Genomic DNA, 16032 nt, shown 5'->3' with positions numbered 1-16032 from the left:
ATTAGTTTAATAAATCAACCTATTTGTCTATAATATAAACAACAAAATGCATAAATAAATAAGTTATGGCAATGAAAAAATTGATCTTTTGAGTAGTTATAAAATTCTCCTACTTTAACTCGTTGTAAACAATTGAATGGCATTCGCTTGGGCAACGAAACCAGGTACGAGTCTCCTTTTCTTTTTTACTGAATTAACTAATTCATTTGATCTTGACTTTTGGATATTTTTATTTGATTTAATATTATTCAACAAGAAAAAAATCAACAAAAATTTTTTTTTTTGAAAATTTTGTGATAATCATGAGAACCAATACTGGATCCAATATTGCTAATCAACTCCGCTTCCTATAAAAGGCACTACAGCTAGCTAAAGAATTAAAAGGTGAAGAAATTAAAGGAAAATATAAACAAAAAAGCTCATATACCTATTCAAAAGAAAAATAAAGAAGAAAAAAGTATCGGTCGCCGACGAGCTCATGTACACCGGCACACGAGACAGCCACCCCAAAACGCGGGACGCGGATTGATGATATCGGTCGCCGACGAGCGGGGCCGGAGCACTCTCTGCTTCTCCCCCTACTTCCCCTACGTACCAGGAAGCTACCACTCCCCCAGAGTGAAGGAAGAGAGAGCTCTCCGCCTCTCTCCTCCGCCTTAGAGCGACGTCGCTGCCGGAGCTCGATACCTATGGGTGGCTTCGGGACCTCGCGCCCTGCCTCCGTCGCCCTCTGCGCCTTCCTCACCTTCCTCAACCTCTTCGCCGTCCTTCTCGCCGTCGGCGCCGAGCGCCGCCGCAGCACCGTACGCGCCCCCTTTCTCTCCCTTCCCTCCGGTTCCTCTGCATCTCCTCGGCGCCTACGCTGCGTGCGTCGCTGAAATCTTTGGGCTCGATGGCTGGATGCAGGGGAAGGTGATGCCGGACGAGTACGACGAGCGGTCCTACTGCCTCTACGACACTGACGCCTCCACGGTGTACGGCGTCTCCGCTTTCTTCGTGCTCCTGCTCCAGCAGGCCATTGTCAACGTCGCCACGTGGTGCCTCTGCTTCGGACCCGTGCTCTCCTCCCGCGGCTGTGCCGTAACGGCATTCGTCCTCTCCTGGTGCGTCGTGCGTGTCTTAAACCCTAGTATCACACCTAAACGCCGTATTCTTTCCTTCTTTCTTCTTTCTCTGATCTGTATGTAGCGTCATGGGCATGCATGCCACGGCTTGTAGATTGATCCGTAGATTTAGTTCGATTTGGGTACATTTGTTTCTCAGTTTGGTAGTAGGTACATACACTTTGGGCTTGTTTGGAGGCAAGAGAATTGGAGAGGATTGAGGGGGCTATAATCACCTTCCTATTCAAAATTGAATAGAAAGTGAATTCAAAATCGAGGGTTGCAAATCGGTATCTGTTTGTGAAATAGCCTCCATGGTCTTTTATAAAATTTGAAGATGTGGTGTTTAAGGGGTTTAGTTGTTTTCAGTAGTACTGGATGTTATTGCTTCGCTAACTGACAAACTGTTGTGTTCTATGTATAATTCAGACATAAATTATTTTTGGCTCTTTGCTAGTGATTGTTTTTAGAATGGACTGCTTATTTTCAATATGATAGAATATCAGTAATGCACTTATTGATGAATGTTTTATCAACATAGGCTTGGAATTGTCTACCAGACTACCGGTTTTACCTCTTCCATTAGTGTAAGATCAGCGGAAGCAATTTCTCCATAATCATTTGATAATATTGTAAATGTAGGTTTAGAATGCTGCCATGGCTTATATATTAATGAAATTATATTATTTCAATTCATTCTATGAATACGTCGCAACTCATTTGGTTGAATTATATGGACCTGCAACAGCTTAGGGCCTGTTTGGGAACACATTATTTTCTTAGTCCCAAGACAATACCGTGATATTTGATCATACCATGGTATTTTAGACCAAAAGGTGTTTGGGAACACCAATACCACGGTATTTTTGGAGTCAAAAAAACTTTGGTCTGGACCAAAGTTTTTTGCTTGCACGTAGGTGCAGTCTTCTCTTCTACACTACAACTAAAATACTGTATCTCCAAACAGGTGTTGGATTGGACGATGTAAAATATAGCACAGTTATGTCATAGCATATAATAAACTATAGTTGTGGGTTTGAGAAACAGAGTTTCCAAACAGACCCTTATTATGTGTCCAAATGGTGAATAACAATTATTTTTTCTTGAACAGCGCAGGAGAGCTGTGTGTCATTTCATTAAGAAAGAAAGATAACAGTTCATCATGAGGGGAGGCATGTGTACTGCCCCTCCCCACACCAACAGTTTAGAGTGCGCCACACGCAATGACAAACAAACGGCCCTACATGACAAACTTACGTGTCCAGTCCAGCCTTCGTGCCCCACCGAGTAGCTCCTTGAGTGTCGTGTTACCAGCAAGACAATAGAGCTCGGTCTCCTTACCAACTTCTTGGCAGACTAAAGGGACACTAGGATTAAGACCCTCAAACACACACGCATTCCTATGCTTCCAAAGAGTCCAGGCCACAAGGATGACTAGGGAATTAAACCCTTTCCTCTTCTCCTTTGGCAAACTGCTGGCTGCCCAACACCACCAGGCAGAGAAAGTTCGCACATCAGGTTGGGGAGCAACTGCCTGCAGACCAACACACATAATGATTTTGGTCCAAACCTCCCGGGAGTAGACACAAGAATGTGATGTATATTCTCCACATCCTGATCACAAAGGAGGCAAAGGCAGTGGTGCGGCAGCCCATGTTTTGACAGGTGATCTGCTGTCCAAAACCTGTTCTTGATTGCTAACCAAATGAAAAACTTGCATCGAAGAGGGGCCCATGTTTTCCAAGTCATTTTCCAAGGTGCAAACTTAACTGAACCCAAAAAGAAGGCGTTGTAAGCAGATTTAGAAGTGTACAGCCCTGAATTTGTTAGCTTCCGTATGTGTTGATCTGAAACAGCAGGCTGCAAGGTAAAATCATCAACTACTTCCCAGAGCTTCAGGTATTCGACAAGCACCTGTACAGTGAGGGCACCCTGGATATCAGCAGTCCAAGACCTGCAGCCCAACGCTTGAGAAACAGTGCGTTGTCTCCTTGCCCGTTTAGGAATTACCTGAAAGAGATTAGGGGCCAGCTCACCTACAGTGCAACCGTGTAGCCAACGATCTGTCCAGTATTTAGTGGCCTGACCATCCCCAACCTTGGTCTCCAGGGCAACATCAAAGAAAGCATGGGCATTACGGGGTACCTGAAAAGGCAGCCCTTCCCAAGGTCGAGAAGAATCCGTTTTTTTAGCCACGACCAACGGATGCACAAGGCCCAACCCATTGATTCAAGGTTGAGTATCCCAAGACCACCATACTGTAACGGCCTCTGAAACTTTTCCCAAGAGACAAGGCAATTACCTCCATTAGCATTTTGGCGGCCTGCTCATAAGAATCCCCGCCGAAGTTTATCAATGCTCTAATGACCCACTTAGGGAGATCCATAGCCATCATATGGTGGATAGGAGTGGCAGTGAAGACAACGCAGACCACAACCAGATGCCCAGCTCGGCTCAACAGAGAAGCCTTTCAAATTGGGAGGCTAGCTGCTATTTTATCTATCAATGGCAGCAGATCAGCCTTTGTCGGTTTCTGAATTGTGGGAGGTATTTCAAGGTATTTGCATGTAAAGCCCTTGATCTCGCAATCCATGAGCCCAGAAAGGAGCAGCAAATCAGCATCAGTACAGTTAAGGGGAGTTACCGAGTTTTTACTGAAATTAATCCATAGTCCAGAGGCATGACCAAAAGCATCTAGAAGCTGAGATATGAGAGATAAATTATTTCGAGTTGGACTGAGGAACGAAATCACATCATCAGCATATAAAGAAATCCGGTGCTTTGCTTGAAGAACATCCAATGGTTCTAAGAAATTTTCATGGGCAGCTTTGGTAACTAAAGCATTTAAGACTTTCATGGCTAGCAGAAATAACATTGGTGACAAAGGGTCTCCCTGCCTCAACCCCCGTTGATGCAAGATTGGACTACCCGGCTCACCATTAACCAGGACATGAGTGGAGGAGGTGGAGAGGAGAAGGCATAAGAGGTTACACCATTTACGACCGAAGCCCAAATATTGTAAGACCTCGAACAAAAAAAGCCCAAGACACCGAATCAAACGCTTTAGTAATATCCAACTTGAGGAGGATGTGAGGTTCCTTCTTCCTGTATAAGCATCTAGCCATTTGTTGCACAAACAAAAAATTATCTTGTATGCTTCTTCCCTTGACAAAGGCACTTTGATTGATTGACACCATATCTGGTAGCTGGGGCGCCAAACAATTGGCTAATAGCTTTGTGACCAACTTGGCAAAACTGTGGACAAGACTGATGGGTCGGTAGTCTTTAACTTCACAAGCATCAGCTTTCCTAGGCAGTAATGAGATGAAGGCTGAATTAAGAAGTTTAAACTTGGACACACATAGCTTAAAGAGTCGCCAAAACATCGCCTTGGATGATCTGCCAACAAGACATGTAAAAACGGCCAGTAAAACCATCAGGGTCTGGAGCTTTGTCAAGTGGCATGTCCTTAATTGTGAGCCAAACTTCTTCCTCAGATAAAGCTTCCTCCATGGAACTCAGATCATGCTGCTGCAGCTGCAATGCAGCGAGATTCAGCGTGAACTCCCTTTGTTCTGCTGTTCCAATGAGTTTCTCATAGAAATAAAAAACAGCAGCATGTTTTTCTTCTTGCGTGGTGACACATCGACCCTCAACCTGGAATTTAGGAATGAAATTCTTTTTCTTGTGGTATCTTGCGTGCTGGTGGAAAAAGGAAGTATTGGCATCACCCTCCCGAAGGTGAAGTATCTGTGATCGAAGGCGGGCAATAGTGCGCTGAAGGGAGGCAAGTCCAAGACAATGCACTTTGAGTTTTTTCCTCTGCCACTCCTTGCCACTAGAGAGGTGTTACTGATGCATTTGTAGGCTGCCAGTACCAGAGGCGTAGGCGCCAGGATCCAGCAAAAGGAGCAGCAGAATCAAACAAGGAAAGTGATCAGAAAAGTGGCTAGCAATCGGGTTAGTAGGCAAGCTTTTATTACAGGGAGATATGCATTAGTTTGTTTCCAGAGTAAAGGATATGCATTAGTTTACTTCCAGTTTCAGTTATTTAGTTCCTTTTGAAGAGGTCGCCTCATACTATAAAGGCAGACCCGTAGTTTGTATTAGGATCATCGAGGAATAAAGTCTCCCTGCAGTTGGGCGGGACTATCTCGGTCATCGTGGCTCGGCAAGCTGCCAGCCGCGATGACGACGTCCGCCTACCTAGCCACAGTTCTTACCCTCTCAGATCTGTTCTTGGTTCTAGCCTCCTCCTCTCACCTCTACGGTCACCAAAGAGGCCCTCCAGAGGGGGCCACATCAATTTGGTATCAAAGACCAGTGGAGCATCGACACCTCTGTCCGGCTCCATGGGGAACGTTCCTGAGGATTCCATTGAAGAGAAGCTGGACCGCCTGCTCGCCCAAGTCTCCACGCTCAACACGCACATGGCGCTGCACGATCAGCGGCTCGCGCGTATGGAGCAGCTCGTCCTGCCGGGGACCGATACCGCGGCCGGCCTTCACGGCACCCAGCAGAGCGCGGGCGGCGGTCACACCGACAAAGGGGGCGCCGCCAAGAACGACGCGGATCCTCTACAGGAGTCGGATGGATCCCCCTTGCCGCTCGACCGTCATCTCCACGATCGACGTCGCGCCACTGGGGCGCCTTCTGATGACAACGACGGCAGCGCCACCGACGACTCCCTCAACACCGATTGGCGGGAGGACCGCCGCATCTCCAAGGGCCGGCGGGGCGCTGGACGTGAGGACTTCCGTCCGGACGACAGGCGCAGTGGGGATTTCCGTCGAGAGGACCGGCGCGGAGGGCGCGATCCCGCTGGTGGCGCCTTCCAACGGCGCCGCAACTGGCGACCAGAGGGCCGCGACCGGCGTCGGCGGGACGATTTCTACGACCGTGATCGCTACGAGGATCACAATCAACGGCCCAAACTGAAGTTTCCATCGTTCGACGGTGAATCCGATCCCCTCCCATGGCTCAACAAGTGCAAAACCTATTTTCGGGGGATGCGCACACTCGACGACGACAGAGTGTGGGTGGCGTCCCTGCACTTGGACGGTGCAGCACTGGATTGGTACTTCGGCTTCGAGCTCGACTACGGTCTGGTGCCGTGGCGCCGCTTTGCCAAGTACATCAACATGCGGTTCGGGCCTCCGCTGCGACACAATAGCCTGGCGGAGCTGAAGGACTTGTATCGCATCGGCACCGTGGAGGACTACCAGCGACAGTTCTCCCAGCTCCTGTGTCGCGCGCAAGACGTCACGCCGCACCAGCAGGTCGAGCTCTTTACTGCAGGCCTGGGGGAACCCTTGCGAACGGAGGTCGAGCTGAAGCGACCACCGAACCTCCAAACAGCCATGAGCTTGGCCCGGGCTCACGAGCGTCGACTTACCCACGCTGCACCACCAGCCGGCCGATCGTCCTCAAAGGCCCTCCCTCCGGCGACCACGTCTAAGCTGGGGGGTGCACCACGACCTCGCATGAAGCGACTCTCGTCGGAGGAGCTGGCAGCCAAGCGCGCCAATGGTGAGTGCTATCACTGCACCGAGAAATATACGACAGACCACAAGTGTGCAGGCAAGGGCGTTTTCCTCATCGAGATGGACGACGACGCCGACGCGGAGTCCGTATAAGAAGAGCTGGGGATCTCCCTGCACGCCTTAACAGGGATCGACGTGGGCAACACGATGAAACTCCCAGTCGTCATCAACGGAGTCTCCCTGGTCGCCTTGGTGGACTCGGGATCGACTCATACCTTCATCCAGGAGGGACTGGTGTCCAAGCTGGGGATCATGGTGGAACGCCGGACCGGCCTCTCCATCAAGGTGGCGAACGGCGATCGTGTCCCCAGCACGGGCGTATGCCGCCAGGTGGCTATCTCCATCGACAAGGACACCTTCGACATCTCCTGCTACACACTCGCGATGGATGGCTTCGACGTCGTCCTCGGGGTACAATGGCTGCGTACCCTAGGGCCGATCTTGTGGAACTTCGCCGACCTCACCATGGCGTTCTGGCACAAGGAACGGGTTGTCTGCTGGTCCGGGATCGGTGGCCCTCAGCCGCAGCTCGCTGCGCTGGCCGTCACGAGGGATCTCCTGACGACCCTACTCGACTCCTTCACCGACATCTTCGACGAACCGCGCGACCTCCCACCCCCTCGATGCCATGACCATCGCATCACACTTCTGCCAGGAACAACACCAGTTGCGGTAAAACCATACCGTTACCCGCAGCTGCTGAAGGATGAGATCGAGAAACAATGCGAGGCTATGCTGCAGCAAGGCATCATCCGGGAATGCTCATCGGCATACTCCTCCCCGGTTCTCCTGGTCCGGAAAGCGGATGGGTCATGGCGATTCTGCATCGACTATCGTGAGCTCAACAGCAAAACGGTAAAGGACTCCTTTCCTGTCCCAGTAGTAGATGAACTGTTGGATGAACTCCGAGATGCGAGGTTCTTCACCAAGCTTGACCTCCGCAGCGGATATCATCAAGTTCGCATGAGTCCGGACGACATCAACAAGACAGCATTCCGCACACACCGCGGAAAATTTGAGTTCCTCGTCATGCCCTTTGGGTTGACAAACGCACCCTCCACCTTTCAGTCCTTGATGAATGACGTCCTCAAAGCTTATATTCGGAAGTTTGTCCTGGTATTTTTTGATGACATACTGATTTTCAGCAAGACATGGGCAGAACATTTGCAGCATGTGAAACAGGTCTTCCAAGTCCTACGCGACAACAAGTTATTCCTGAAGCGCTCTAAGTGTTTCTTCGGGGAAGAAACAGTGTCTTATCTAGGACACATCATTTCCAAAGCCGGCGTCGCCATGGATCCCGCAAAGATCGAGGCGGTGGAGGCATGGCCTCGCCCGCAGTCTCTCCGGGCGCTGCGGGGCTTCCTTGGCCTCACCGGCTACTACCGCAAATTCATCGCTGGCTATGGCGAGGTGGCTGCCCTGCTAACAGCCCTCTTGAAGAAAGAGGCCTTTCGGTGGTCGGACGCTGCGGATGCAGCTTTCCTACAACTTAAACATTCCTTGATGACAGCACCACTCCTCCAAATGCCGGACTTCTCCAAGCGCTTCATGGTGGACTGCGATGCCTCAGGAGCAGGGTTCGGCGCTGTGCTCCATCAAGGTGATGGTGCAATTGCCTTCTTCAGCCGTGCAGTTGCGCCCCATCACCAGAAATTGCCCGCTTATGAGCGGGAATTGATCGGTTTGGTCAAGGCCGTCCGCAACTGGCGGCCATATCTCTGGGGACGTGCATTTACAGTCAGGACAGATCATTACAGTTTGAAGTTCATCTTGGACCAGCGGCTCTCCACCATTCCCCAACACACATGGGTCAGTAAATTATTTGGCTATGATTTGACTGTTGAATATCGTCCGGGCAAATTGAATGGTGCTGCAGATGCTTTATCTCGGCGGGAGGAACCAATGGGCACTGTGCGCAGCATATCACTCCCAATATTCTCGCTGTTTGACAACTTGCGAGATGAGGCGGCCACTAATTCCTAGGTGCAGGCTATCCGTGCTCAGTTGGAAGCTGGAACAGCCAAAGCAGAATGGACTGAAGTAGATGGGTTGCTGCTATTTAAAGGCAAGATCTTCGTCCCAGATGCATCAGCTATGTGGCCACTCCTCTTGGCCGATGCCCATGATGGGGCGCATGAAGGTGTAGAGAAGACGGTGCACCGTTGGCGGGCTACATTTTATAATGCTCATGCCCTCCAACGAATCAGAGAATATGTGAAGGGCTGCTCCGTATGTCAACGCAACAAGTCAGTCCACTTACACCCTGCCGGGCTACTGCAACCATTACCAATTCCAGCAGGTATTTGGAGTGATATTTCCATGGATTTTGTGGAAGGTTTTTCCAAGGTGGGCGGTAAATCAGTAATTCTCACAGTGGTGGACAGATTTTCCAAAATGGCGCATTTCATTCCATTAGGCCACCCATACACAGCAGCCTCAGTCGCCAAGGCCTTCTTTGATGGCATTGTCCGGCTTCATGGTTTTCCTTGCTCCATTGTTAGTGATCGGGACACGGTTTTCACTAGTGCTTTTTGGACCGAGCTGTTTCGCTTAGCTGGGGTCAAGCTGCACATGTGTTCCGCCTTTCATCCTCAATCTGATGGCCAGTCGGAAGTGGTCAATCGGATCATTATCATGTATCTTCGCTGCCTAGCCGGCGACCGTCCAAGAACTTGGTTACAGTGGTTACCATGGGCAGAATTTTGTTACAACACTTCGTACCACTCCGCCCTCAAATGTTCCCCCTTTCGGGTAGTTTATGGCCGAGAGCCACCAACATTATTAGCTTACCATCCTGGTGTCGCAAAGGTGGCAGCGGTAGATCAGCAGCTCCAGGAACGAGATGAATTTCTGACTGAAATCAAGGAAAGGTTGGTACAAGCACAACTTGTGATGAAGACATATCAGGATCAGTCACGACGAGAGGTCGAATTCCAAGAAGGCGACTGGGTATGGCTCCGTTTACAACAGCGAACAGCAGTGGGTGTCATCGCGGCTGCTCCGTCGAAATTGGGTCCTCGCTTCTTTGGGCCATACCAGGTAACAAGTCGCATTGGGAAAGTCTCTTATAAGTTGCAGCTGCCAGCACGTGCCCGGATCCACGACGTCTTCCATGTATCCTTGTTAAAAAAGTTTGAAGGCACAACACCAACCGCCATAGTTCCATTACCCGAAATTCTGCATGGCAGAGTCATTCCAACTCCAGACAAGGTCCTCAAGGCTCGGCTGAATCGAGGAGTTTGGGAACTCTTAGTCCATTGGGTGGGTCGACCAGCATCAGATGCCTCTTGGGAACAATTGGAAGACTTCACACAGAAGTATCCTCTTTTTAAGCTCGCGGACGAGCTGTTTCTTGTGGAGGGGAGAAATGTTACTGATGCATTTGTAGGCTGCCAGTACCAGAGGCGCAGGCGCCAGGATCCAGCAAAAGGAGCAGCAGAATCAAACAAGGAAAGTGATCAGAAAAGTGGCTAGCAATCGGGTTAGTAGGCAAGCTTTTATTACAGGGAGATATGCATTAGTTTGTTTCCAGAATAAAGGATATGCATTAGTTTACTTCCAGTTTCAGTTATTTAGTTCCTTTTGAAGAGGTCGCCTCATACTATAAAGGCAGACCCGTAGTTTGTATTAGGATCATCGAGGAATAAAGTCTCCCTGCAGTTGGGCGGGACTATCTCGGTCATCGTGGCTCGGCAAGCTGCCAGCCGTGGTGACGACGTCCGCCTACCTAGCCACAGTTCTTACCCTCTCAGATCTGTTCCTGGTTCTAGCCTCCTCCTCCTCTCACCTCTACGGTCACCAAAGAGGCCCTCCAGAGGGGGCCGCATCAAGAGGGCACGACGATCCCTTGCAATCTCAATATGATGGAGAACCTCTTTAGCCATGCTAAGCTGAATTTTGATGTTGCCAACTTTCCTCTGACTCCACCTTTGCAATTCCATACTAAGCTGCTGCAGCTTGATATAGAAACGCTCAACTGGACAAATTGCTGAGACAGGAGCATTCCAATTTTGTTCAACTGCATCCATAAAACTTGGCAGCTTGGGGCAAAAATTCTCAAAATGGAAACGCCTTTTCCCTTGAGTCTTCACCTTCAAACCCATCAAGAGGGGGCAGTGATCAGACACCACTGAAGCAGCACTCTGAAGGAGGGAATCAAGGAACAACTCATCCCAATCAGAGCAGCAAAAAACACGGTCCAGGCGAGCTTCCTCTGATAGGGCGGAGGTATACCTGGTGAATAACAGTAATGCTACTATGGATGGATGAATTAGCAACATAGGCTTGTAGGTTTTTACCAGTTTCAGCTGTTCCATTACCTCAAGAACAGTGGAAGGCCTATGTAACCCTCACAAGTTTAGAGCAGTTTCTACATGATCATTTGATAATACTGTAAGTGCAGTTGCAAAATTCTTTGATGGCTTATACATTAGTGGACAACACGGCGTTATATTCTTTGAATTAGTCCCATGCACAAGTGACACTCTGCTCATTTAATTCTATAGACCTGTTACAAGTGACACTCTACATAATCAATGTTACGAGCTATTTTTATCAGTAGTCTTTTACATGTTACATATCATGTATCTCCCAACCCTTTTCTTGTGGGGCATTGAACTGGCGGAGATACCTGCTGCTTATAAATTAGTAACCGTGGTTTGCTATGTACTGCACAGTTTTTGTGAAACCAGAACCATCATGGAAAAATTTAGATGTTTTTCAGTAATCGTTACTGTTGGGGACTTGTTCTCAAATGCTATGAGTTAAGAACAAAGCAACACAAATGTTAATGGTTAAAGACCTTCATCGTTCGAAGCATTATCTCCTTTATGATATAATGATCTTCAGACGAAGGTTATGAAGGACATACCTTCATCATCTCAATTCATAATGAAGAATCAGGATCATATGACATATATAAATAAAACATGAATAATCATATGAAGTTATTGAACTATTTATATTTTATCATATAATCATGAATAAATATAAACGATATTGAATTACATTTATACCTTCGGTTTAACAGAAGGTGAAAATCCAAGTGTGACGTACGAGTGAATACAAGTCAGCGTGAACAGCACAGAGTTACTGTTCATCTATTTATAAGCACATGACACAACCTGTGTAAAATTACATCCATGTCCTTGATAACTAACTATAAGCGTGACACAAATTATCATGAACTAATCGGTCTTTTCCTATTTAAGTCGGTGCACCCCTTAGTCTCAAGGCATGTCATTATGCCGAAGCTCCCTAGATCGTAGCTTCGGTGTATACCTTCGCGTTGTGTCTGCTTTCGTGCCATCCTGCCAAAGGTGTTTTTGCTTAGAGGACCTTCGGCGAAGAAGCAGGCCTCCCAACAGCTACTACTTAGGGCCTGTTTGGAATGGAGGGATGAAAAACACCGAAAAGGAAGAAAGCACAAGAACAGGAAAGAAGTGTAGTGGCCAAACAGAATAATGGAAAACATAGGATTAGAAGGGTTAGTGTTCAGGATGCTGGAATGAAAAAAACATTGGAAAATTTGGAATCGGAAACTTGTTTGCTTGGACTTGATGTGGTTCTCTTTCTCAAGTTATGATCAGGTAGTCTGCTCATCTCTGCAGACGTAAAAGAGTGTTTCTTTTAGCAAGCTACTGACATATGTTCCATTTGACTTACTACCACACATTCGTGAAGTATTGATCACTTCTATCTCCTTTCTGTTGCTTTCACACTAATGTCTTCAAGATCGATCTTATCATTTCCCTCAAGTCCCATCTATCCTCACCTGGGCACCATCTCTTTCAGCCCACACGCAGACAATTCCCATCTGGCAAGGACAGATTGTTTGTGTTGTTTCATTTGGGTGGAGGTGGACAACATTACACTCAGCGCAGCCGCTTGGTACGCATGGAAAACAGAAGGCGAGAGAAGAGGCTATGATGCACTTGATGGTGCACTATCACTGTAGCAATATAGATCTTGCTTTCATGCTGTTGGCCAAGATCCAGTTGCTTCTTGTAGGTTCATTCACCTCTGTTTTCTCTCTCAAGCTGTTTGCCTCGAGCATCTGCAAAATTTTTTGGGTATAGGCAGATGTTGTTGCATTTTATGAAGCGAAGCAATCCTTCCGGAGGAATGGTGAGATTTATCCCTCAAATCCAATCTGCACATTCGAATGACCCAAACATGACCTTAAAATATTCAAGTTGTGATGGTGTCCCTGCCGCCATCACTCTGCCCCTAAACTTTTTATTCACCCAACCTTTTCATTGAGCCAGATTATTGGGAATTTGTTGACTGCCTTATTTCATTCTCATATAGCCCTAGATATCCATAAGTTTTGTCATTAGTATTCCCTCTGTGATACCACTATCACATGTAATTGTTTGATTTGTTATGCTCTTGCAATGCACATGCTTTTTCGCTAGTTTTCGAAACTAGAAAAAACTCTTCTACATCTATAAGAACCTCAAGGTGCTTGGTTGGTGGCCCTGAATCTGAAGTTTTATTTGCATCTCTTGAGTCCTTAACGGGACGATACGTGTTAAAAGCTTCCTCCACTATGATCCAATCATCCTGGAGTGGAGACCTCTATTCTGGTTCCAGGAAGCTGTTATTTGGTTAAGGTGGGAGTTTTGTGAAACCTTTGTTGCTTTAAAACCTGATCTGAAGTGTCAATAGCCAAAGGAAAACTAGATTTTTCTGAGCTTTGATTACTAAACAAGTTTGTTTCTGAAATTTCATTCCTATGATCAGTCTTTATTCTTCCTTCAAAAATCTTGGTATTCAGAACTAGGATGATAGTTTCCAGATTCGCTATTAACTCCCACTACTGGGTCCTTTTTGGCATGTGCATTTGTCTTCCTGTCTATGCAGAAACATTTGCAGCTGGTGTATAAATACATTGTTTCTGTTGTTGTACCATTTTTTTAACGTCGCAGGAGAGCTGCGAGTCATTTCATTAAGGAGAGAAGAAACAAGAGTACGACGCAACTGGAAAAATAGCGTCGAGTACAAGGCGGTTAGGAACTAACATGCCACAGCCACACACATGACCACATCACTTGTACACGACCACAGCCACCCGAAACAAACTTTGAGCAGCCCTCGAGTTTTATGATGCTTTGATCGGTTCGGCTGAGCAAAGAGACTTCACTCTGGATTTTCTTTCCTTAGGTGTGCAGCAGCATGACCTGTCTGAGCTTGAGGTGCCATTTACTGAGGAAGAGGTCTGGGCTACTATCAGAGAGATTCCGTTGGACAAAGCTCCCTTATCAGGACGTTGTTAGTGTTTGTTAGATCTTGATAGAGGTTGTTAAGATGTGTTAGGCAGCCTTGGCTATATAATGCCAGGGAAACAAGGAATAAAACAAGCAATTAGCAACCAACCTTGTTGCTAGCTCCCCCCCCCCCCCCCCCCCCCCCCAGGGAGTTGGTACTCTCACCTGTGCCTCCTGTTTCCTCCCTCAGCCTGTGATCACGGTGCCCAAGCGCCAGCCACAGCCTGCTAGCAACTGCCTGCCAGCCCTTGATTCGTATTTCCTGCGCCAGTATCACCATTGCTCCTGCTTAATCTTTCTGAAAATTGAGCAACTCATGGTACCTGGGTGGTTTTTTTATTAGGTCAGGTGTAGAAATTGAATTGGACCATTCAATTTGATACTTTGTTTGGCACTTTGGCATTTTTCAAATTCCATGAGATCAGATGTTGGTAACTTGTCAAGGTTTTGTTGGTCATCACATTGGTTATATAATTCCATGAGATCAAGCGCCTTTTGGAAATAACTTTGTCCTTCCATTTTTGTTCCCCTGTTTGCAGGATAACATTCCTCGTCGCAGAAGCTTGTCTCATAGGAGGATCGGTGAGGAATGCAAAGCACACCAAGTATTTAGGCTACTACATGAAGCATGATTTGGTGTCGTGCGCCGCCCTTCGCAAGGGAGTCTTTGCAGCAGCTGCTGCAATGATGATCATCAACCTCCTGGCGTCCCTGGTGTACTACTGGAGTTACTCAAAAGCTGCGACGGGTGGGTTCATGAAGCACCAAAATGAGGTTGGTGTGGGCATGACGGATTACGGCCTTGACAAGGGTGTTTCTGGGCCCTGAGTGAGATGGAATCTTATTGGCCTCTGTGCGGTATTAATACTATCGTCGAAATGTATGTGGATGAAGTTGAGTTGTTTCTCTACGGTGTGCTGTGAATGATATACCATAACTGTACAATGGCATGGGTGGTGATATTGTAGGGTTCGTGCTGTGAAAAATGCGGTAGCACTAGTTGTGTTTGGTGTGCTGCACGAGCACGACACCGACTTCTTCCTGCTCGCTGCTGGCGGTGGTTGTTCGCAACACAAATGCGGGACTTCAATGTTCTTGGCTGTCATTAAATTATGCAAGGTGGTACTGTACTGATTTTGCACTAAAATGGCATCTGTTAGGCCTGCAGGCGAGGCCCGGCTGCATCTTTATTCGCCACATATAGTTTTCTTTTGGGACAATTGCATGGTTGCCCTTGTTCACGATTCTAACTCCATCTTACTTTTTCGAACTTTGCACTGTTGCTCCTTTTTTTATAACAAACCTCTGTTTACCCATATTTCGTTATAAGCACATAATGATGTCAGCTCAGCCTAAAAAAGACGCTTATACTCTTGCACCATTACCTCTCTTATTATCAACTGCCTGTAAATTTGCTCTTTGATATGGAATTCTGAAAATATCCGTAATAATAGAGCCGTTTGTTAAATTTCTAAAAATATCCGCAATGAAATTACACGGCGTCATCAGTCCGTCTCATCCGCTCTCGTGAACACAGCCGGCTGACACCGTAGCCCCACCCCCACATCTGACGGTGGCAAATAGATTAGTAAAAAGACGTCCAATTAATTCATCGCCCCTTCTACGAAAATAGCTAGGATCACCTCATGCCTTCTCTGTTCTACCAAAAAAAAACACAGATCGTTCCATCTCAAAAACTGGTATACGACCTTCATATCCCATGTAATCTCAACTAAACTAAACACATGATTAGTCACTTGTTGAGGACCAAATTAGGTACATGGACAGTCTGACGGCCTGGCCTTTTGATCCGAACGGTCCACACGAATGATCAAGACGGTCTTTAACTTCGGCTAGTCCTTATTTCATTCGTGATTATCCTAACAAATTCATGAGAAACTGTTGGGTATTGGCTTGGAACGGGTCCAGACCTCTATATATATGAAAGGGTACAACCGATTGAGAACATGCAATCCAATCGAACCAATCTATCTATATTATCATTTATTAGGAGTAGACATAGCGTAGCTCTAGTTGTAGTATCTCAATCTTAATCTTCACCTCTCTTCGACTCTACGCCGTCTAGAGGCGCTTTGGGTAGCCTGCCGATCTCGA

The 16032-nt window shown here is 47.3% G+C and overlaps 1 protein-coding gene across 1 annotated transcript; it reads left to right on the top strand.

Annotated features, from left to right (window-relative positions):
* Positions 1-519: 519 nt before the first annotated feature.
* Positions 520-15100, top strand: LOC100273906 (fiber protein Fb34). The gene is given in 3 exon segments (NM_001148298.1): positions 520-803; positions 907-1103; positions 14457-15100. Coding segments are annotated over 3 exon segments (600 nt in total). The 5' UTR covers positions 520-689; the 3' UTR covers positions 14746-15100.
* The last annotated feature ends 932 nt before the right edge of the window (positions 15101-16032 follow it).

This window comes from Zea mays, chromosome 10 (assembly GCF_902167145.1).
Source record: "Zea mays cultivar B73 chromosome 10, Zm-B73-REFERENCE-NAM-5.0, whole genome shotgun sequence".
NCBI classification, from domain to species: Eukaryota; Viridiplantae; Streptophyta; class Magnoliopsida; order Poales; family Poaceae; genus Zea; species Zea mays.
This window is presented reverse-complemented; position numbering and strand designations above follow the sequence as displayed.